The sequence below is a fragment of the Bos indicus genome, chromosome 12, assembly GCF_029378745.1.
Source record: "Bos indicus isolate NIAB-ARS_2022 breed Sahiwal x Tharparkar chromosome 12, NIAB-ARS_B.indTharparkar_mat_pri_1.0, whole genome shotgun sequence".
NCBI lineage: Eukaryota > Metazoa > Chordata > Mammalia > Artiodactyla > Bovidae > Bos > Bos indicus.
This window is the reverse complement of record NC_091771.1, coordinates 29,706,985-29,731,037: the sequence shown is the minus strand read 5'-3', so window position 1 is coordinate 29,731,037 and position 24,053 is coordinate 29,706,985. Positions and strand designations below refer to the sequence as shown.

Genomic DNA, 24,053 nt, shown 5'->3' with positions numbered 1-24,053 from the left:
TCTGTGCTAGTCATACAATCTCCTTGAATTTATTTAGGATCTTTTCACTGCTTCTTCTCTGCACCTAGAAAATTCCCCCTCAAATGCCTGCATTGCTCACTCCCTCAGCTCTTCGAGGTCTTTGCTCAAACTTCTCAGTGAGGCCATCTTGTCCACGTTATTTTATAATGGAACAGCCCAGGTGCTGCCCTCAGCATTCCCTATTTTTCTTACCTTGTTCTGCCCTTGATTAATTCCATGCATTTAATCACCTCCTAATATAGTATATGATTTATCTATTATGTTTGTTGCTTGTGGTCTGTCTTCATCAGAAGACAAGAGCCTTGAAGGCAGGAGTTTTGTCTGTGTTAGTCATTGTTTTGTTCACACTTAGAATAGCACATGGCACATAAGTATGTGCTCAATAAATATTTATTTAATGGATTTCTTTGTGAAGTCAGAGTACATAACAAATCCATCTCTCTCCCAAAGCAGTGCTCAAGGCCACACACAGCAGGAAAGCTAAGATTCTGTAGTGACAAGCTTGTCGAGTGTTTCCTCCTGTGCCCTCTCCGCCCTCTCCCCACCCACCCACCCCCTACACACCCCCACAGTGTCCTACACCTGTGTCACTGCTCAGTTGGATATGTATGTGTCCCACACACTCACACACACACTCTTCCACTGTGCTATAGGACTCACCCCACCCCACCCCTAAATGGTCCCTAGAGACAGTAATCCCATCAGGAAGAAAGTAGATGGTTCACACCAGCCCACAGTCCCCTTCAAATCAATTCTAGCTTCTATTTCTGGTCTGTCCCCTTCCGCAGCCCCTAAGGGACCGCCCTTTACATACTCCTGAACTTCAAAACTCAGCTTCAGGTCAGCCATCTGTCCCCAGACAGGATCACCTCCAGCAAGAGGGAAAAACCTTAACAGGAGAGACCAACATGGCACAGAGGCTCTGCGTGAGGCAAAGGAAGTGCTTTCAAGTGCGTTTGGTCCCTTGCAGTGAAGGAAGGCAGGAATTGCTTGCTTGTTTTCATCATTCATGAACATGAAAGGGGACATGTCTTGGTCAAGGCCATAGACAGACCAGGCTGGGCCTCGAACCCAAACCTGAGCAGCATTAGGTTCCACCTAGTGACGGCCGATCTGTGGGCTCCTGCCACACTGAAGAAACAGATGGAGTGAAGGGAAGGAAGTACAGGGAGGGATAAGCAGGAGAGGCCACCTCAGAACAGGAAGAATAAGGATCTGAGCTCTGCAGAGGACACACTCACCTCAGTGCTGACCCCCTGGGATGCGCTAAGCCCGTGACCATGAAAGTGGCCTGTGGGTCAGCCCTGACACTAGCAGCTGCAGTGACAGACAGAATTCACCAGGACCCCAGCACCTCAAGACTTAGCTGCTACTTAGTGTGCTGAGATCTGAGCCCTCCTTGAATCTGCTCTCAGTTTCCATGGTGACTGCTTAAACTTTTCATCTTCCTTCTTTCAGACCTTGGGGGAGAGCAATGCTCTCTGGTTTCCATGACAACCACTTAAACATGTATCTCTTTCTGGCTTGGTTGGAAAAGAACTGCTAGAGATCATGCAAATGAACTGGCTGCTCTCCCTTCGCTTAAAAAAATTAAAAATAAAGTGATACACCTGCTTAGATGTTTCAGATCTCTGCTCACAACAAGAGGGGTGAAAGTGTTGAACTGGTGTTTGTGGAGGGTTTGCTGCATTGCTTTGACATTTCAAGTGCTCAGATAACGCAGGCTCACGCTGTCATCTGAAGTAATTATGTACACTCAGCACTTGTCCTCCCCTCCCCTCTGCCTGGCAGATGAAAGAGCTGCAAGTTCAAGGCTGTGTACCTTCCCTGCTGCATGCTACAGCAGAAAGGAAGGATGGGGCCAGAGGGACCACCCGACCCAGCCATTGGCCACTGTGGGGAGGAGCCATGGAGGGCAGCGTCTTCACCTCAACTCACTGTCCACAAACCAGCCAGGGCTGACTCTGGACTCGGGTTATATAGCCTCAAATAATGGGGATGTCAGAGACCCCTGTTCAGAAATGACTCTGCTTCCCTGTTGGAATTCAGGGAAAGGAGAACAGCCACGGGACTCTGAAGCAGAGAAGCTCTGAAGTGGAAAGAGGGGGGCTCCCTTCCCCCAACTGTGACACCTGCCCGTCCTCCCTTGCACAACACGCCCTAACCCAGAGGCCCTGAGAAACAGCCACAGACCGAGCTAAAGCGTGTTTTAAAACTGGTCACCAACAAGTAAAGTTCTGGCGATATCCAGTGAAAAATGGAGATTTCCCACTTCTGTGGGAAAATGGGCAGGGCTGCCTCACGGGGGTCCTCTGAGCTGCAGTAGCACCACGCCCAGGAGGTGGAAGCCTCCAGTCGCCTTGAGGGAACTTTCCTGAGTAGCATGTTCTCCCTGAATCCTGGAAGAAAGCTGAGTTGTAATTTGTGCTAGCAGGTACAAGACCCAGACCAAACCGATAATCCTTCAGCCAGTTGCTGAAGTCACAGATGATGAAAGAGGATTCTTACTTGGGGGTAGAGGGATCGGGAGGGGGTTGGGGAGATGGGTGAAGACAGTTAGTCTCCCACCTTCGTCCTCCAAGGTCCTTCAGGCTCCTTGGACAAGGCAGAGGTCAAGGGGGAAGTCAGGCAGGTGGACGGGAGAGGCACTGGTGAGTGTATTTCGGATTTCCTTCATGATCATCTTCTGGTGAGACTATTTACCCCCTCGGGTCCTAAGACTCTTTAATCAATAGGAGTTGATGAGAAGAAGCCAGATGAGGAATACAGGCAAGGCTGTATTGGGATTTGTGCTACAGCAGGAGGAAGCAAAAAGAAGTCACAGGTGCCTTGCTTGCTCCCCAGGAGGGGGCAAGCTGGTTCCTTAAACATGGTGAGGGTGGGGGCAGATGGGCAGGTCGGGCAGGAAGGGTGCCCTAGGTGGCCTGCCCACCCCCCTGGTAGTGCTGTGTGCAAGGATCATGCACAGTACCCTACTTTTGCTCTCCCCACCTCAGAAACAGTGGTTGGTTTGTGGCCTTTTTGTATCTTATAATTCATAATTGCCCCGATTGGGCTTTCACGTAGTTATTTTGGGCTTTCCTGGTGGCTCAGTGGTAAAAAATCCGCCTGCAATGCAGAAGCCGCAGGAGACGTGGATTCAATCCCTGGGTTGGGAAGATCCCTTGGAGGGCATGGCAACCCACTCCAGTATTCTTGCATGGAGAACCCCATGGACATAGGAACCTGGTGGGCTACAGTCCATGGGATCGAAAAGAGTCAGATACAACTGAAGTGACTTAGCACACATGCACTGACTTAGCACACACACACGTAAGTTATTTTTAGCCCCTTATAGTTTCTTGTATTTTTGTTGCCCGAGGAGACTTTTATCTAGATGCAAGAACTCTAGTCAAGGGTCCTAGGTCCCGGCCTGTCTCAAAATCAATGTCTAAAGCCTGCAGGAAGGCCCTTGATCATTTCTGTGTGACACTTCTGTGTGATGCTACTATTTTATTCTATTCTGTGGATTCATAAGCCCAAAAGTCATTTGAGTAATTTGACTCGAATATCTGTCAGAATAGTTGTAAATGAAATTGGCTGATTAGTTAATGAAACCTGGAGGCCCTGATCTAGGAGTCAGATGGTGCTTCCTTGGCTCCAATGTGTTCTTGATGACAAGTGTTTAACCTCTCTATGTGTGAGTTTCCTCACCTGTAAGGCAGCAGTAAAGGTGCTTACCCCACTGAGTTTCTTTGAGGCTCAAACAAGATCATGTATGGGGAGGCTCTGGCCCAATGCCTGGCACTCAGTAGAGATTTGGGGAAACCTTGCGTTTCTTACAATATCATTTTCATTCTTCAGACTATCTATAGTTTAACACCTGGGGTAAAAATGAAGAAAACACTGTCATCACTGAAAATGAGCCTGAGATCTTTCAAAATTAGTAACTTGTCCAAAAATTGACTGATCATGTTGAGAAACTGTTTTGCTTTTCTGTGAATATTTTTAGGGTGCACTATGGGAACAACAAATGTCAAGCAAAAGATGAAAGAAATAAAGGATGTTGGGGGAAATGTCAAAGCAGGAAAAGACCAAGCATTCCTCGGTTTGCCCCAAAGGCGAGCAGAATGTGATCAAACGGTTTTCTGCATCCACAAAGGAGTCAAGGCATTTACATTCTGCAAGGGAAAGAACTTGCTGTTGACAGGTGGAATGGATCGGATAATTAGTCTGGAATCCTTATCTGCCTGGGTAAGTTTTCATTCTCTCTCCAACCAAGGGTGCCCTTGACCTCATAAGTACAGGAGAGCAGGATTGAGGATCACTAAAATTCCCCTTTAATTTAACAGCCCCTGTCCAAAACTGATCTCCCAGACACGCAACCCAGGAAATCTCTGCTTGTGGCTATTACAAAGTCATTTTGGGGGGTTAATAAGCAACTTATTTAAAATGAAAATATCTTGCAAAGACACAGAGATCGTGTAGAACCATCATTCACTCATAACTGGAAGGATTTTCTTTGATCAGATTGCTGTCTTCCCTACAATGAATGATGATCAGTTGTAGAGAACAATTAGGGATTTTGGTCTCCAATCAGTGTCCTTTCTGTGCACCTCACTCAGATGGCCCTAAGCTTACCCTCACTTCTCTGCGGGAGTTGTGTAGCCCCATCTAATTTAAGGACTCCACCACCCCTGAAATATAGCAGAATTGACCTTAAGAAAACAGGGATTCTTCTGGAAAGCCTGGCACTGGGGTAGCCAGGGTAGCAAACTGTTTAATCAGAAGAGCAGCCTGTTGCCATCGCCCCTTCAGTGTGTAATTATCATACTCCTGAGAGTGCCCCTCCAACCTTCATGTGGGTCCCTGCAGAACGAGTCTCAGAAATGCTTTCTTGAAAATAACAGAAACTGTCACTTTACTGAGCACCTACTTGGTACCAGGCACTGTGCCCCATATTCATTCTCTCTAATCCTCACGTCAACTCCATTTACCAAGGAAGAAACTGAAGCTCAGAGGAGCTGAGTAATTTTGGGGTACTAATGGCAGAATCAGGATTCAAATGCAACTTGGTTGCTAAAAGCTATGTCATTTCTGTTGACAAGTATTGAAGAAGGAAGGAGAGGAGGAAAACGGGAGTTGATATGGGGTTTGGAGTAAGAACCAGTCACCTACAGAAAGCCCAGGTTGTTGCTGAGCCTCTGCACAGACACCAGTGAGGCCTGCCAGGTGACCCCCGCCCCCTCAGCTGCTGGGCAGTGCTCCAAGGCGGTGAGCTCACGGGTCCAGCCTCTGTCCCGCCTCAGTCCCTTTCTGGCTGAATGATCCTGAGCAAGGGCTGCAGCCTCCAGTCCCTCTTTGGAAATAACAAGAATATCCACTCCTGGATGAGTAGTAGTAGTATTTGTTGTTCAGTCAGCTAAGTCGTATGGACTGCAATCCCATGGACTGTTGCCCACTAGGCTTCCCTGCCCTACACTGTCTCCCAGAATTTGCTCAAACCCATGTCCATTGAGTTGGTGATGCCATCTAACCATCTCCTCTTTTGTCGTCCCCTTCTGCTCCTGCCCTTTGTCTTTCCCAGCATCAAGGTCTTTTCCAATGAGTCAGCTCTTCACATCAAGTGGCCAAAGTATTGGAGCTTCAGCATCAGTCCTTCCAGTGAATATTCAGGGTTGATTTCCTTTAGGATTGACTGGTTTGATCTCCTTGCTGCCCATGGGACTCTTGGGAGTCTTCTGTAGATTAGCAGTACAGATCGCAAATGAGACCATCCGTATAGAGCACTCAGTGCCATGTCTGATGCCTAATAAGAAGGAAAGAAATGGAAGGAAGGAAGGGAGGAGGAAGGAAGGAAAAAAGAAACATGATTTTTCTACCCACTTCTATTACCTTAGCCTCCTGTTTGTCAGAAGACTGAGAAAAATTTGCTTACTTCCCAGTGACATGGTTATAAAAAGACACTGTTCTCTCCCGTCAACCTCAGCCCAGCATCCCTTCTCCTTACCCCTCACCCTCCCACAGCACACGCAGCCCTGCACCCTTCAGGGCCCTGCGATCCCTCAGAACTCCTTAAAATAAACTCTTATTAGAAAGACATTCACGCCAGATCTGAATCCTGCATAAAGCAACAACCTGCGTGGAGTCTCTTCCAACCCCACCCTGCGCTCTTCCAAGCTTATTCCTTTTATAGCGGTATTGTCAGCCCTGGGAGAAACAAAGCCCAGGGCTTCATCTCACACCGAGTTGTGTTGCTATAACTGCATATTATCTGCTTCACTCCTTTTATCACACAAGATATATACGCACGTCGTTTCAGAGGGAGACATAACCCTCCTCAGGCTGAATAGAGCTGCCAGATCCGGGCCAAGTTTAGTCTTGCATTTTTATTTAGAAGCCTCAGCTAGAACTGCCTGGTGTTCATCTGTTCTTTTTCCATTCTAGAAAACCAACAGGTATGCTGAGAAGCCACACAGCTCCAGTGATTTACATCCATGTGTCTGCTGAGGATAACAAGATATTTTCCATGTCTATTGACAACACTATTAAGGTCTTTGCCCTGTTATGTTTTGATGTGTTATCCAATGCGGTTTCAGACAGAGAAGGTGTTCCTTTCATGTTTTCATTCCTCTCTCTGGAGCCTTTGGGGCCTCTGATTAGAAGATGCTCAGATGGCATTTCCTTCCATGGATCTGCTTTTGAAAGGGAGAATAGGCAAGCAGGGGAAGGGCAGGCTCTCCGAGAACTTTCTATACCTGCTGTTTTGTTGGGATGAGTAAACGTTATAGCACTGAGCCCTCTGCTTACACTCCATTCAGAGATTCCTTGTGAGAATGCAGGTTGGGGATGGAGAGGGGGAGCTGGGGACAGATGGGGACAGAAGGAGTCAGCAGTCCTTTGCCTCTAGAGGTGATCTTCTTGTCTTGCAGGACACATAGAGCAAGTGGGCCCTTTCTGAAATGCTCTCTCTAAGGCTTAGAATTTAAACCTTTCTGGCCCTGGCAGAGGTAGCAACATCCCTACCTTCATTTTGTTTGCCTTCATACCTCTTTTTATACCCAGGGTCCTGTCTGCCTCTAAAGCCCAGTCACTCTGTTATCTCTGGAATACACAGTTTTATAAATTAAAAAAGAAGAAAAACCTCACTGATTTGTTTCATCCATCACCTCATATGCTTTTCCAGTGAATATGACAAGTTTCCATGGCTCATCCACCTTCTTTTCTGGACTGTCACAGGGCCAGAGGATGGGTGTTTGGAGCAATGTGAGTTGCTGGAACCTCAGGACAGAGATCATATTCACTGCAGATACATAAACCAGCTCACTGACCCCTCACATAATAAATGATTGATAGACGCTGAGCTGAATTGTGTCTCTTCAAAATCATATGTCAAAGTGTTAACCCCCAGTACTTTAGAATATGGTTGTATTTACAGATAGGGCCTATAAAGAAATTGCTGGGTTTTTGCTTAGTCACTAAGTCATGTCCAACTCTTTTGCTAAGTAATGACCAACTCTTTGAAACCCCATGGACTGTAGCCTGCCAGGCTCCTCTGTCTACGGGATTTATCAGGCAAGAATACTGGAGTGGGTCACCATTTCCTTCTCCAACCCAGGGATTGAACCCAAGTCTCTTGCATACCCTGCATTGGCAGGCAGATTCCTGACCACTGAGCCACCAGGGAAGCCCCTATAAAGAAATACTGAAGGTTAAATTAGGTCATATTGGTGGGCCCTAATCTAGTATGACTGATGTCCTTACAAAAAGAGGAAATCAGGACACTCAGATTGAGAGGCAACCTTATAAGGACACAGCAGGAAGATGGTCTTCTGCAAGCCCAGGAGAAAGGTCACTGAAGAGTCCATATCTTTCCATGCCTTGATTTTGGACTTAAATCTCTTACTTCACGCTGTACAAAAAGGTTAACTCAAAATGGATCATAGACCTAACTGTAAAAAGAGCTACACCTACCAAACTCTTAGAAGAAAACATGGGAGCAAATCTTCATGACCTCGGTCTAGGCAATGATTTCTTAGATATGGCATCAAAAGCATAAGAGACTAAAGGAAAAAGTGAGTTGATTTCCTCAAAAATAAAAACTCGTGCTTTAAAGGACAATATTAAGAGAGTGATTAGACAACCTACAGGATGAGACAAAATACCTGCAAACCATATATCTGATGAGGGACTTGTACCTAGAATACAAAGAACTCAGTGCTCAGCAATAAAAGCACAGATAGCTTATTTTGAAATGGGCAAAGGACTTGGACAGAAAGTCCTTTAAAGAAAATATTCAAACGGCCAGTAAACACAGGACAAGATGCTCAACATCATTAATCACTATGAAAATTCAAACCACGCCCATTAGGATGGCTAACATTAAAAGATAGATGATAACAAATGTTGGCAAAGAAGTAGAGAAATTGGAACCCTTGTGGATTGTTGGTGGGAATTTAAATGGTACAGCCACTTTGGAAAACATTTTGGTAGTTCTTTCAATGTTAACCAGAAAGGTAATATATGACCTAGCATTTCCACTCCTGGATTTATACCCAAGAGAATTGAAAACATCTGTTCATAAAAATAATTACATATGGATATTCATAGCAGCATTCATGACAGCCAAAAAGTAGAAATAAACCAAATGTCCATGAACCGAGGAATGGATAAACAAAATCCGATCAGCCATACAATGGAATATTATTCAGCAACAAAAAATGGAAATGAAGCACTATTATAGGGGACAGCACAGAAAACATGAGAAGCTCTAAGTGTTACGTGAAAGCCAGTCACAAAGGGCTGTGTACCGTATAATTCCATTTATATGAAATGTCCAGAGTAGGCAAATTCAGACACAGAAATGAGCTTAGTGCTTGTCAGGGGGTGGGGTGAGCTGGGAATAGGGGGTAGCAATTAATGGGCATGGGGTTTCCTTTTGGAGGAAGGAAAATTTTTTGAAAGTAGTGGCGATGGTTGCACAACTCTGTGAATATGCTAAAAACCATTGAACTGTATGCTTTAAAATGCAAATTTTGTAGTATGTGGATTAAATGTCAATAAAGCTGTGTTTTGTTTTGTTTTGTTTTTAAAGAAGAGAGCGAGTGAGGAGTCAAGGATGACACCAAGATTTTAGGTCTGTGATAAGGAAGGTGGTGGGTGAGAGGAGTATAATGTCAGGAGCCCTGTTGCGGATGTGCTGGAGAGAGTCGTCCTGAGAGAGGGGAGATGCAAGAGCTGGAGATACAAATTTGGGAATCAGCATTTAGATGGAATTTTAAGCTGTGGAGTAGATGAGATCATAAAGGGAGCATGCTTTCCTGCTTAGTTGCATCCAACTCTTGGTGACTGTTTGGACTACAGCCTGCCAGGCTCCTCTGTCCATGGGATTTTTCAGGCAAGAGTACTGGAGTGGGTTGCCATTTCCTTCCCCAGAGGATCTTCTGGCCCGGGGATCAAACCCGAATCTCCTGCATCTCCTACACTGCGGGCAAATTTTTTACCTGCTGAACCATCGGGGAAGTCTCATAAAGGGAGCCAAAGTGGGCAAAAGAGAGAAAAGCTCTAAAGACTGAGAACAGGGGCCCTGTGACACTCTGGGATTTTCCTGTTTGTGGGGTCCAGCATTGCTCCTGTGTAGTGAGCTTAGAGTCCATCTCATGGCAATGAAGAACATATTTATATAAAATTAGGTGTTGAGATCACAGTCAGGGATACAACCAGGACCCAAACTCAATTCAGTCCTCCAAGAAAAACTGATTAAAATGGTGAGATTTATGGACTTTAGTTTTTTATTTTGAAAATCAAATTCATCCAAAGGCATTCTCCAGGGCCACAAAGTTGGAGATTTCATATTTTTAATTCACTTTTTTTTTTTTTCAAAACTTGCCACCATCAGATAATCATAATTCTGTATGTGAGGACACGTCTTCTATCCTATTTTTTTTCCTAGTGCCTCTCCATTTTCTTCCAATCTAAACTCATGATGACAAGATTAGCATCTTGCCTGTGATGATTCAGGCATATTGAATCACTTCCCAAAGTGTGTTTAAAATATGTTGAAATCCTATCTTGGAAATAGGGTGTGTAATTTATTTCAGAATATATTATTCCTATCAAATAAAAACTAATCAACTAGGAAGCAAACAGCTAAATTTCTAGCATGCCTGATCAGATAGTCTTCATTCTTTGGTTGATTTTTTTTTAGCCCAAATATTTCATGTCTGTAAATCATGGGGACCCACAAAATGTTTCAAGAGTCTGCTAGTTTCTGGCATTCTCTAAAGAAGAGCAAAGTGATTGATTCAGATTTCCATTTTCACTTGTTATTTTTTGTGCATTTAATATTGCACACCACAAACAAAGCTGTTTTATGTCAACAAGAATTAGGGTGGAAAGAAAGCTATTTCTTGGAAGGAAGATAGCATGGTGTGTCAGTTAAGGTAAGGCTTGCCACTGTAACAGATAAACCCCTTTTTTCCATAGGTTGAAACAATGTAAATTAATTTCTGTCTGTTGTAAAAATCCAGCACCAGCGCTTCTGGTGAGGAGCACTTTTTCTCCCTTCAAGAACAGAGCAGTCAGGACCTTGCTGGCAGTCCAGCCATTAAGACTCTGTGTTTCCATTGCAGGAGATGATAGTTCAATCCTTAGTCAGGGAAGCAAGATCCCGTGAGTCACACAGTGCAGGCAAAAAAAAAAAATTAGTGATGAACAATAATAGCATTATTCTAGCCATATTATACCATCTTCTAGCACTCCATCTTTTATTAAATGTTTAGATTCCTTAACACAAATCTATAAGGCAAATGCTACTATTATTCTCCCCATTTTACAGATGAAGAAACTGAGGCAAAGAAAATGTAGTTATTTGCCCAACACCACACAGTGATTAGGCAGTACAGCTGGGATTCCAACCCAGGGACGGGGGGTTACGCTCTCCTCCAGTAGTCACCCTGAGGTTTCTTGCCTGTGTCCTCCAGGGATGGGTTTTAAGGATCAATAGGAAGAAATGGGGGCATATCTTGGGGGCAGCAGTAGCTCTGAGCCACAGATCAGACCCATACTGTGAGCCCCCACCGAGGAAACTGTGTCTATGGAAGAGAAGCATCTCCTGGTGGGAAAGTAGAGCAGAACTCTGGGGAGTTTAGCTGCAGTTGCCGGGCAGCTTCATCCTGGCAGAAGGGCTCAGGACTTTGGTCCCCACTTCATGCTTCCTTGTGTGTGTGTGTGTGTGTGTGTTAGTCACTCAGTCGTGTCCGACTCTTTGTGACCCCATGGACTGTAGCCCGCCAGGCTCCTCTGTCCATGGGATTCTCCAGGCAAGAATACTGGAGTGGGCTGCCATTTCCTTCTCCTTAGACAACTACTCTTCCTTTGGGGGAGTGAGAGGAGGGACAATGCGTGAACTTTGCATAAGCCTAAGAGATCCCCCCACAGTTGATGGCTTTGGAAACCCAGCAAAACAGGCTAGTCAAGAGCTCTGATCACTTTTTTCTCACTGCCTCCTCAGATCTGGGATCTGGAGACCAACAGCTGCTTGTTCACTGCCTCCTCCAAAGCCAGCAGCATTCGGGGTGAGCCCGGGGCCTGCCTCTGTCTCCCCGGTCCCAGAGCCCTGTATGTGGCCGCTGGTATCCTAGCACTTCTGCACCTGAGGCTGAGGTAGGAGGGTGTCCTCTGGGCCCTGGCAGTCAGCTCTCCAGAAGGTCCTGCAGAGCTCAGTGCAGCTGCCTAGGACCTTCTACCTAACAATTCAGAGCTAAGGACTCTGTGGGAGCCCCCGGCTATACGCCCCACACCCTAGAGCACAGTGTACATCTGGTGAGCTCTCCCTAACATGCCCGCTGGTAACTCTGACACCACCTCCCTATATCATCCTGAAGACTGAGATCCACCCCTTGAGCCTGTTCCACCCACCAGCCCACCCCCATAGGAAACTGTCCTACAAAGCCCGGGGCTGCTTACTCAGTCCTAAGGCATCGGCCTACTTGTAGTCCCACCGTCCAGCAGTGCCCATACCTGAAACCCCTGTCCCTCAAGCAGGGCAGCCTCTCTAGGACACAGCGGGCACTGCCAGGTCATCACTCCAGCCAGGCCTGGAAGGCAGGCTCTTCACTCAAGAGGCCAAAACAACCAGCTGAAAAATGGGAGCATCTCTGAGTCAAACTGCTGTTTGTTCTACATGGTATCACTGTGCAGAACAAACAGCCTGTCGGGTTGATTTTTTTAGAGCAAAGTGTCTGAAATTCCACCTCACGGCAAAAATAGCCTCTTCTCTAGCACCAACACTTGAATGCCAGATACTGTCTGCCAGTCCCCGCTCCATCTCTGGGGAGCTTGTGATGTTGACCAGGTCAGCCAAAAGCCTCCTGCGGTCTCATCTGTGACGTGTGGAGACCCTGCTCCCCAAAGTTCTAATCGTCCTTATGCCAAGCCCTGCTTTGCCCACACTGAGACTCTTCCAGCACTAAATCTGAGGTTGCGGGTCCCCCAAATCTCTGTCAGTGGCCCAGGCTTGGGGCTGACCATCGCAGGGCACTAAGGAGAGTGACGGCTGGTGACCAACGTTCGGTTCTTCAGTGTCCACTGCATGCCAGCCTTTTACCTCCTTCCCCGCTCTTTTTCCTCACAAAGTTTCTATAAAGGATTCCATTTTACAGATGAGGCGATGAGTGTAAAGGGATTGGGTGGCTTAAGAGGCGAAGTCCAAGGACGCGGGTGAGCCCTATGCCCCTGGGTGCCAGTGGGAGGCACTCTGCAGGGCCTCCCAGGATCTGGCCTGGCCTTGTCCCTGCTGTGAGGGGAAAGCACTGCCATTCAGGCTTGGGGACTCAGAACGGGATGATACAGTTTGTTTGTGGGAAGATGTGCGTTAATAGGGAAGGAGGTCCACCTTGCAGTTTCATGAAGTCACACTCCTTGTTGCCCCATCAAGGAGACATGGCATCAGTTCTCACGGTTAGTGGCTGCTCCTCATTGCAGACCCGTCAGGTTATGTGAGGTCCTGGGCTAAGGACGTCACGTCGGCCCTCTTTGTCCATGGGTGCTGCATCAGACATTCAACCAACTGGAGATGGAAGAAAAAAATTATTTCAATTCCAGAAGTTTCCAAAAAGCAAAAGGACCCCCAAAGTTGAATTTGCCACATATGGCAACTATATATGTAACATTTAAATTGCATTGGTTTTTATAAGTAATTTGGGGATGTTTTAAAGTATATAAAAGAATGTGCATGGGTTATATGCAAATATTATGCCATTTTACATAAGGGACTCGAGAACCTGTGGATTTTGGTCTTCTTGGGGGTCCTCAAACCAATCCCCCCCTAAGATACTGAGGGATGACTGTATATATGGCTTCTCATTTAATCCTCAAAACAATGCTTTAAAGTAGATACCATTATTCCTATTTAATAGATCATAAAAGTAGAGTTCTGAGCAGCTAAGTGACTTGCCCAAGGTCACAGACCCATCATTTGAGCTCAGGACCATCCTCTTAATCAAAGTAATCGACATTTCGTCCCGGGTATGCATGTTGTGCCCTCGGTTCAAGTTTTCATCCTCTTTCTCTCTGTTTTTCATGAACAAGTTCTCCCCATGAGCCTCACCCAGTGGTTTCCCACAAGGAGCCCGTGGTATGCTGCCGGTACAACCCCACATTCAGGCAGGTGGTCAGCTGTTCAGAAGCATCTGTAAGTATCAAGCGTTAGTCTCTTTAGCAATGATGTGCTTGCAAGCGCAGCCCCACTGTCCTCACCTTCACGGGGCAATCTGTCTCTAGAAGTGAAAAATGAGAGGTTCAGGTCTGCTCTGCTGACCACCTGTAGTGTTTGGACACTCTTCTGTGAATGCTCACAGGGATGGAAGAGCCTACAGATTCTGCAGGGCTTGCAGTGTGAGCTATTTGGAAGGACAGTCTGTCTGGTCCTATGGAATGGTTAAGACTTCATGGCAATGCTCTTGTGTGGATGATCAGTGTACCCCTAACCCCCTGCAACTCTAGTCTGGGAATGAGGGTTCACAACTTGCCGTCTACTTCCCCTCTCACCAGAACTCGTGAGGACCCCACTGGCCCCATCCTGGAGGACCTGAACAGTGGCTGGCCCACAGGAGGGGCCATAATCAGCAATCATTGCTCCTTGAACAAGGAACTAGAGCACGGAAACACGGACATCCCACAACTTATGTTTTTCTGTCCTTGAGGCAATGGGAGGGCACATCCCAAGTACACTGGTGCTGCTGAAATGTTCTGAAATCTTCTAATATTAGTTCAATCACTTACTTTATTACTGACCTAGGCTCTAACATTGCAAGTGAGTGTCCCTGGCAGTGTGGCTGTGACCTCTTCCCTCATTCCTGCCAGAGCCTGGTGCACCCTGTCTTTAGGATTTACAGCATCAGGAGCATCACAGCCCGGACACGTCCTCTTCCTATTCACATTCACTTCAGCTGCACTCCCAGCATCTCTTCTTGATAAGCTTCTGCTCCAGAGATTAATGGTCACCATGGTCTTATTAAGTACCAAAAGAAGTAAATTACCTGATCTCTTGGTCAAAAAATTTTTATGATGACTCAGTCTCAGTTCATCTCAAAGAAATTGGGTTCCTGCATAGTTGGGTTCCTGCATAGTTTGGGTTCAAACTTACAGAGAAGCATTTATCCTTCAGATTTGACTCCAAGGAAGTCAGTCTTATCACCCTTCTCAGCGTTCTGCACATTCCTGCCCCTGGGTCTGTGCAAACTTTTCCCATCCCCACCCTGGAATTTCCTTCTTCCTGCTCTTTTCCTACGCGCACCTAAGCAACCCTTCAAGGTCCAACTCAAGTCCTGTCTCCACCAGGGAAAATTTGCCTTCTCCACCCTGACTTGTGTGGGCACCTCCCTCTTCCTGATCACTCCCTGAGCCTTCTGTACGGTGTTCTGCTCTGTTTCATGTGTGTGAGCCTCACCTCTAAACAATTTCTTCAGGTGTTTGAGGGCAGGAATCAGAGCACCTATGTTTCCCTCTTCTTTCCTTCTTAATCTGTCAAAAACCTTCTTATTCTTTAAGGCACAACTCAGACACCAGCCCCTGTAACAGTCCTAGATCCCCTCCCACATCCAGGCAGAATGAATGGCTCCATTAGTGTTTGGGCTCCTAATTCTATGCTAACACAGTCTGCCTCCCTCAATGGCATTATATTGATATGCAAGTCTCCCCCAGTGGTGGGTGGTAAGTAGAGGTTAAGTTGAGATATAAATACTCTACAATTATAACTGTATGTATTAGGCATATGCTAATCAATCAATCATGAGAAACGCTGGACTGGAAGAAGCACAAGCTGGAATCAAGATTGCCAGGAGAAATATCAATAACCTCAGATATACAGATGACACCACCCTTACGGCAGAAAGTGAAGAGGAACTAAAAAGCCTCTTGATGAAGGTGAAGGAGGAGAGTGAAAAAGTTGGCTTAAAACTCAACATTCAGAAAACGAAGATCATGGCATCTGGTCCATCACTTAATGGGAAATAGATGGGGAAACAGTGGAAACAGTGTCAGACTTTATTTTTCTGGGCTCCAAAATCACTGCAGATGGTGACTGCAGCCATGAAATTAAAAGACGCTTACTCCTTGGAAGAAAAGTTATGACCAATCTAGATAGCATATTCAAAAGCAGAGACATTACTTTGCCAACAAAGGTCCGTCTAGTCAAGGCTATGGTTTTTCCTGTGGTCATGTATGGATGTGAGAGTTGGACTGTGAAGAAAGCTGAGCGCTGAAGAATTGATGCTTTTGAGCTGTGGTGTTGGAGAAGACTCTTGAGAGTCCCTTGGACTGCAAGGAGATCCAACCAGTCCATTCTGAAGGAGATCAGCCCTGGGATTTCTTTGGAGGGAATGATGCTAAAGCCGAAACTCCAGTACCTCATGAGAAGAGTTGATTCATTGGAAAAGACTCTGACGCTGGGAGGGATTGGGGGCAGGAGGAGAAGGGGACGACAGAGGATGAGATGGCTGGATGGCATCACTGACTCGATGGACGTGAGTCTGAGTGAACTCCGGGAGTTGGTGATGGACAGGGAGGCCTGGCGTGCTGCGATTCATGGGGTCCCAAAGAGTCGGACATGACTGAGCTACTGAACTGAACTGAATCAATCAATTAATCAATTCAGTCACTGAGTCGTGTCCGACTCATTGCAACCCCATGAACCACAGCATGCCAGACCTCCCTGTCCATCACCAACTCCCAGAGTCCCAAACTCATGTCCATTGAGTCAGTGATGCCATCCAACCATCCCACCCTCTGTCGTCTCCTTCTCCTCCTGCCCTCAATCTTTCCCAGCATCAGGGTCTTTTCCAGTGAGTCAGCTCTTCGAATCAGGTGGCCAAAGTATTGGAGTTTCAGCTTCAACAAGGGTCCTTCCAATGAACACCCAGGACTGATCTCCTTTAGGACAGACTGGTTGGATCTCCTTGTAGTAATGCTGCTGCTGCTGCTAAGTCACTTCAGTCGTGTCCGACTCTGTGCGACCCCATAGACGGCAGCCCACCAGACTCCTCTGTCCCTGGGATTCTCCAGGCAAGAACACTGGAGTGGGTTGCCATTTCCTTCTCCAATGCATGAAAGTGAAAAGTGAAAGTGAAGTCACTCAGTTGTGTCCGACTCTTAGCGACCCCATGGACTGTAGCCCACCAGGCTCCTCCATCCATGGGATTTTCCAGGCAAGAGTACTGGAGTGGGGTGCCATTGCCATCTCCGCCTTGCAGTAATAAACACCCCTATACTTACTGAGTTAAATTATTCATTTAAGTATTTGCTCACCTTGCAAATCTGTTGCTGTGTGGTCTTTGTAGCATAGTCATGCCCATCATCACAATCCATGACATCTAGACTCCATTGCCCAAGATCTTGATAAGGCCTGAATTTATGAATACCACTATATCACATTGTATTCATTCATTTGTATAAACTGAGCACTAGGGACCACCAAATTTTGATGCCTTTGAAATGCTTATAAGCTGTACAATGAAGATTAATAGAGTTCAATTAAATGTTTACAATATATTACTTATGAACTGTAACTTAACACATGCATAGTTACATGTAATACCAAAGTTTATCAGAATAACAACTTTGGGGACTTCCTTGGCGGTCCATTGGTTAGGACCCTGCTTCCACTGCAGGGGGCACAGGTTTAATCTGTGGTCTGGGAAATAAGATCCCACTGTGCCATGGCAGTCAAAAAATATTTTAAAAAATTTTAAAGATTATTTTCATTCAAAGAGTGCTCAAGAGATGAGGCAAAAAGAAAGTAACTGCAAGACTGGAACAAGCTGGACTGAGCAAAGCTTTAAAGCTGAGGGTTTATATATCCTTCCCAGAAAATGTGTCATCTTTTCTCTTCAGCTTTGCTTTGGTGGTAAATGAATTTGGCTGCTCAAAATTCAATTCACACCTCTCTTCTCTGAGTTATATGGTCAGGAGATTTTTATCCAATGCTTCTAAATTTTCTGATCTTCTCAGTCAGTACTATGGACTGAATTGTGTTCCCCTCAAATGCATGTGTTGAAGTCCTAATGCTCGGTACCTCAGAATATGGTTGTATTCAGAGACAGTCTTTAGAGAGGTCATCATGTTAAACTGAGGCTGTGAGGGTGGGCCCTCCCTAATCCAATCTGACTGGTGTTCTTATAACGAGAGGAAATTTGTACACATAAAGAGATACTGGGGTGCAGAGGCACAGAGGAAAGACCACGTGAGGACTCAGTGAGAAGGTGGCCATCCACAAGCCAAGGAGACAGGCCTCGAAAGAGACCAAACCCTGCTGGCAACTTGATCTTGGACTGTGAGAAAATGCGTCTGCTGTTTATAGCCCCAGTCTACAGTATTTTGTTATGGCAGCCCTAGCTAACGAACTGGAGAAGGAAATGGCAACCCACTCCAGTGTTCTTGCCTGGAGAATCCCAGGGATGGGGGAGCCTGGTGGCTGCTGTCTATGGGGTCACACAGAGTCAGACACAACTGAAGTGACTTAGCAGCAGCAGCTAACGAACACACTCAGGTGAGCCAACTTGTATTAATAAAAGTACAGAAACCTTCAGAGTAAACGCATATCTTTCATATCTATGACACTAAACCTCTAAATGTAAATTCTCTCTAATTTGATAGCCTGTCTCCAGCTGCTTTTTTAAACTTCCTATTACAGGTGGTGAAAGTATGGGACTTTGAAACGGGAAGACTGTTGTCTGAAATTACTGGGGCTCATGGCAATGCTGGAATCACCTGTCTGACCTTCGACTCCAGTGGAAGAAGGTATGTGCTTTCGTCAGAATCTTCTACTGTTAGGCAGGATGACCCCTGACTTCCGTCCTGATGCAGGGTTCTGCTTTTTAGGCTGGTTACTGGGGGCAGAGACGGCTGTCTGAAAATACGGAACAACAACAGTGGACATTGTCTGCACACTGAAACACGCTGAGTCACCTCCTACCAAGGGTCCCCATGAAATAACGACACACGTTAGGCATTTGGGGCACATACAGGAGAAATCAAATGAGACAGAGTCTAGGATGCATGGAACAATGTTCTATCCTTTCTCTCTGGTATTTCGTTGCCACTGACTCTAAACTACTGGGCAGGAGGGACATACTTCACATATATGTTTGTGTTCCCATCTATAGCCTGTGCATTTGTTCCCTCACTGCCTGGTATAGACCTGAATTCTTTAAAAAGTTTAACCTGGAACTTCCCTGGTCGTCTAGTGGTTAAGAGTTTGCCTTCCATCGCAGGGCATGTAGGTTTCAATCACTTGTCAGGGGGCTAAGATCCCACATGCCTCATAACCAAAAACCCAAAATATGAAACAGAAGCAATATTGTAACAAATTCAACAAATGCTTTAAAAACAGCCAGGCTCCCCTGTCTATGGGATTTCCCAGGGAAGCATACTGGAATGGGTTGTCATTCCCTTCTCCAGGGGATCTTCCCAACCCAGGAATTGAACCCAGGTCTCCTGCATTGCAGGCAGATTCTTTATCCATGAGCTACGAGAAAAGCAACCCCCCTTCCCCGCCCCCCCAAAAATCTTTAAAATATTTAATTTTTCTAAACATTTTAAATATCACATAAGTCAAACATCACAAAGTCTAGATGAACTTAGATGAACAAAAAGCAAGTCTTTTTTATGTGTCATTGTGATCTTTTTTTCAAGTTTGCTTATTCCCTTTGTTCACGTGCTAGGTCTATTCCTGGTAAAATTTCCACAATTCTGGCCTGTGAAGCTATGAGGAAGATCAGAGGCAAATGTTCTTCAACTATCGGAGGATATAAACAAAGTCCAAGTAAACAAGATAGAAACTGCTCAGTGCCACGTGTGTGTGGTCCCTAGTTTTGCCTTTGACTTCGTGAATTTGTTGCTGGTTCACTGTCGATAAGTGTCAGGCACTCTGCAGGAGAAGGTGAGCCTCTTCCCGCAGCTGAGCCAGGGCTGAATCAACCTTTTAGGGCAGTGAGAGCAGCATCAGCTGTGTTTTGATGGCTTGGAAAGACACCTGCCGAGGTCCAGCCCCGGCTGATCCAGGGAGTTCGAAGGGGAGACGGCGTTGGTGAATACACTGGCTTTAATTAGATATTAATTAGAGATATAAAGAGTAATAGAATAAGGATAGCTCAGTAGGAAAATTCAGTGGAGAAAAGAGGCTGAGTAGCTTGGTTTACGCGGGAAACCAATAAAACTTCAAGACAAGAAGCTTGTACCACTTACGTAGGCCGTAGGCGTCCTTCCGTTCTCCCAAAGGAGAGGAGACACTGAGGCCTCCCCGGTCGGATCTTAGAAGCCCAGGCATAATTAGTAAGCATGGCGGGCTCTGCGCTCCAGATGGAAACTCAGCCACAGTTTGAGAGAGAGAACAACATGGGGAGACCAGTATTTCGAGGAACTCATCCCATTCTTTATTTTCCAGGATCTATTTTTATACACTGAGATGGTATACACAAGTCACGCGGGGACAGCAGTCCTGACTTTTATTAAAGTCAGGTGCTTCATACAGATTTATACAGAGGTCTTAGGGGTGTTATATCATCTTCTGGCCAGAGGGGCCTGCTGACAGTTTATGACCCTCTCCTTGTGACAGCGGTCAGTCAACCAGAACACTTATTTCTCCAGGGGTGATTATTTTTGAAACAGACGCCACCTTCCAAAGGTACCAGATAAAGTTACATTCCTATAGGGTGAGGGTGTAGTGGGTTTTAGTTAAGGAAAGAATTTACTTAGCCTAAGGTCTAACATGATTTATATCAAAGGTTAATACTTATTTCTTCTATATATTCATTAATGTGTGTAAGGGCAGGGGATGTGGAGACTTAGCAGTAAACATTGGCTCAACAAATGAAAAACCCTTCACCAATAAAATTGCTAATCAGCCCACTATACTTATACTAATAGTTTTCTAACTTCTCTAAAGAACCTGTTTTTAGAAGGTTTAAAGCATCTCGTGCCTCTCACGGTTGGGAGGCTGTGAGCAATCACATGTGGCTGGACAAGCCTGTCAGGCAGGCTAGAGAACCTTCAGAGGAGTTTGTAGGTTGAAACACTCCTATCACGCCCAGGAATTATTATTAACTGGAGCTCTAAGTTAACTCCTTCTCCGAAAGAGGCGGTGGGGGACAGCCCCCCATAAAGTCAGAGGTGTAGGTGAGAGCACAAAGTAGTAAAGTAGGCAGGCTCTGGTTATGGGGGTAGATGCTCGAGAATTTCCAGGGGGACTGCTGAGGCTCGATCCCGCCTTTGCGTATGTCGAGCCTCCTTCCTCATGACCTTTGCCACGGGTGGCGGTCCTCCCGCCGGCTCCCCACAGACACCTAACTGTGGTCTGAAAACCAGAAAGTAAGTGTTGAATTTTCCCCAGTCATCAGTTGGATTGAGCCAACATGTGTAAACTGATTCAAGAGCTAATATAGAAAAAAAATTTTATCTTATTTACTTGGACTTCATTTATACTCTTATGTACTTGGATTCTTAGTTGATAATATTATCTTTCTAGATGGAGACCAAGGTAAAGTCTGTGATTGCACCTACTTGGAAGTGAACCAAAATAAGTGAGTTACATTCAGCTTGAATATAAGAGAGACAACTTTGAATATTTGGTTGGGTATCCTTTTTGACACAAACTTTGTCCTAGGGAAGGATACTAAAGATAGTAAAGGGAATTTTCCAGAAGGAAATGTGTCAAAGAATTCCCCAAACTGTGGTTGCTCCCTGATAGCAATTTAGGCAACTTGTCTCTTCCAGAATATTGGAAACAATTCTCTTCACATTTTGATAATAGTCTAGAGGTAGAGATAGGAAACAGTGCGTCTTCCACCAAATGCTTTATCAAGGAATAAATCACAAACTAGAGTAGCTAAATTCAGCAGCCATAAGTCAAAGAATAAAAATCCAATAAATTCCCTCCTGAACATGAAAGTGTTAAAAAGCAGTACTTGATCCATTTCTATTTGCGTCCTTGCCTCCATGGTTCAGCCAGGCTCTCGGGACCGAGTAATCCTCAGAAAGGCAGCTGCTCATGGAACAGACCTTGGGAACAACAGAGTATCCTGTTTCTGTTCCTAATCCTTTAGGAGCCAGTTAAAAAACTGACCCTCATTTACCAAATCATGTTTTATCTTGCTCTTCATAAAAAAACAGAAGAGGTGACTTTCTTGCTCTCCTCATTTGTCACATGAACATGGCAAAATCAAGCCACAGTGCTGATTCCATGCAAAAATTAAGCAAATGATAAGCTTAAGTATCAAAATATAGCCATCTGTTATTGTTCTAGGTGTATCAGAGCAGTTGGATGGGAGAGAAGAATAGATGTGTACTTTGTAAGTGAAATGTACAGAATTATGATGTTTTCAAAACCCTGCTTCAAACCGATATGCATCTCCCCACCCCCACCCCCTGCTGAATCTTTTCTCTCTAAAAACAGATTTTGGAGAAATTCTTTATACCTCTATCTGGTATAAGCCAAGCAGTGATACAGAAAAAAAGTGTTTCCTCCTTCCTTCTCTCCCCTTTTTCTCCCCATTTTTCCTCCCTTCTTCCCTTTAAAAAACTTGAGTTTTTCTCCTTCGGTTTCTTTAGTTCTTTTTTATGGGAAGAAGTATGACACCACATCCAGTTCTATGTGTGGGGGTTTTCCCAGCAAGCCATTCTGGTACCAGCTGGTACCCTACAGTTCTGACCCTGTCTGCCTGGGGAGAGCATCGGCTTCCATGGGGCAGAGTTCCCTCTTCCAAGACACAAGACTCCCGCCCCTCCACTTCAGACACCGTCTGCAAGTCCTGTCCAACTGCCTATAGACTAGAAGGTCCAACAACCCTCTCCTTGGATTATTTTCGTTTTCTCGAGCATTACACAGAATTTAGAGAAATACTTTGTTTAATGGATTATCATTTTACTACAAACGGATATAACTCTGGGACAGTCAGATGAAAGAGATCAGACAGTGAGGTATGGGAAAGGGCAAGGAGCCTCCCTGGTCTCATCACTCAAGAAACTGCAAGGTTTTAGCAACTCTGTGCCAGAATGTGGACAAAGCCCAAACAGATAGTTCTTATTATAAATCACGATATCACAAAGTCCTGGGTATAAAAGCTCTTGGGAGCAGAGAGGGCATCTCCGGGGATCCAAACCAGGCTAGCCCCCACAGCTGCAGCTCCTCGCACCCTGCGGGTCTCCTCACCCTCTGTGCAGGTGGCTGTGCTCCCCTCTCCCTGCAGGGGCTTCCAGCTTCATCTCTGATACCCTCACCCCTAACTGAAGGTTTAACCAGACTGTCAACTCTCTGGCTCTTTAAATTCTTCCTTCTCTCTCCCATCTTGTCTTTATTCCCTGTGAAAGTGTTAGTAAGTCAATCGTGTCTGACTCTTTGCAACCCCATGGACTGTATCCTGCCAGGCTCCTCTGTCCATGGAATTCTCCAGGCAAGAATGCTGGAGGGGGTTATCATTTCTTTCTTTGTGCCCCAGTCCGTCTCTAAATGAGAAGAGGAAATAAATGCCATCTCCAAGCATCTCTGTGGGAAAAAAATTCTTTTTTATGACTTACAGTTGGGAAAGGGAATTAAGAGACAGGGGAAGATGAAAATTCTGACTTAAAACTGCATTTTAAATCTACCTGCGGCATTTTATTTCCCTTGCTTGCTATGTTGATGGTCCTGAATTTCCAAAGTTTTTAAACATTATAAGTTCTTTATTCATTTGAAAGTATGCTGTATTTCACAGCCTAAGCCCAGCATCCTCAGATGATCTGCAACATGACTACCTGAGAGGTCTTGGCATTGAATTCGCCCTTTGGTATTATAGATTCCTGGGCTGATGGCTTTTGTTTTAGCTCATGCAATAGCTATGGTTCTTATTATGGAGGTGAAGCTATGCAGACCATCCAAGGAGAGCTTGTCAGTTGGCATATGATTTGCTGAAATGCAATCACCCAAACGTCAGGAGTGGATTGCTTTTTATTCCCACTAGCACTAGGGGAATTTGCTTTGACATTTCGAAAATCTACATCACTGGTGGAGTGAGGGGTAGGGTTGTAAAATGTGCCAGCACCTCTCTCTGAAGCTGTGAGTGTGTTGGCAGCTCATTTTATTGCCGGTCGTCTCCTATTTGGCTTTGGATGCAGGACACACCGTGTGGCTTTCATCACTTCCGGAAGCCACAGCCACACTGGCAAGATGACTTGGAGAGCCCTGGTCCACTGTCCGACTCTAAACCCAAACAGTGGCACTTGATGGGGATGTCATTCCCTCCAGAGGCTCACCCTGAGTCCTCTGGGCCTGCCCAGGGTGGTCACAGCATCTCAAGAGCCTCCGGTGTGGTGGGACTCGTGATTGGGTCCAGGTAGAGCCAGGAGCCCTGAGCTCCAAGCAGCTGCTTCTGCTCCACAGGAGGGATGGCCTTTGCTGTTTGGGGCATGAGGCCCAGGAGCAAGTCTGCACAGCTCTACTTGAATTCAGCCTGGAGTCCTATTGTGCAAGAGTGGCAGGCCAGGACCTGCTGGGGATGACTTTCTTCAAGGAAGCATCCACT

General features: G+C 45.6%; 1 protein-coding gene across 1 annotated transcript in view; it reads left to right on the top strand.

Annotated features, from left to right (window-relative positions):
• The first annotated feature begins 4,020 nt into the window (after positions 1 to 4,020).
• The window catches only part of LOC109567011 (cilia- and flagella-associated protein 337-like), a 35,443-nt gene continuing 15,410 nt past the window's right edge, over positions 4,021 to 24,053 (top strand). Inside the window, 11 exon segments of the mRNA XM_070800606.1 lie at positions 4,021 to 4,229; positions 4,231 to 4,254; positions 6,448 to 6,553; positions 11,513 to 11,664; positions 13,591 to 13,693; positions 18,191 to 18,297; positions 18,379 to 18,455; positions 19,964 to 19,966; positions 21,023 to 21,077; positions 21,800 to 21,845; positions 23,647 to 23,705. Coding sequence (XP_070656707.1) covers positions 4,021 to 4,229; positions 4,231 to 4,254; positions 6,448 to 6,553; positions 11,513 to 11,664; positions 13,591 to 13,693; positions 18,191 to 18,297; positions 18,379 to 18,455; positions 19,964 to 19,966; positions 21,023 to 21,077; positions 21,800 to 21,845; positions 23,647 to 23,705 — 941 coding nt within the window.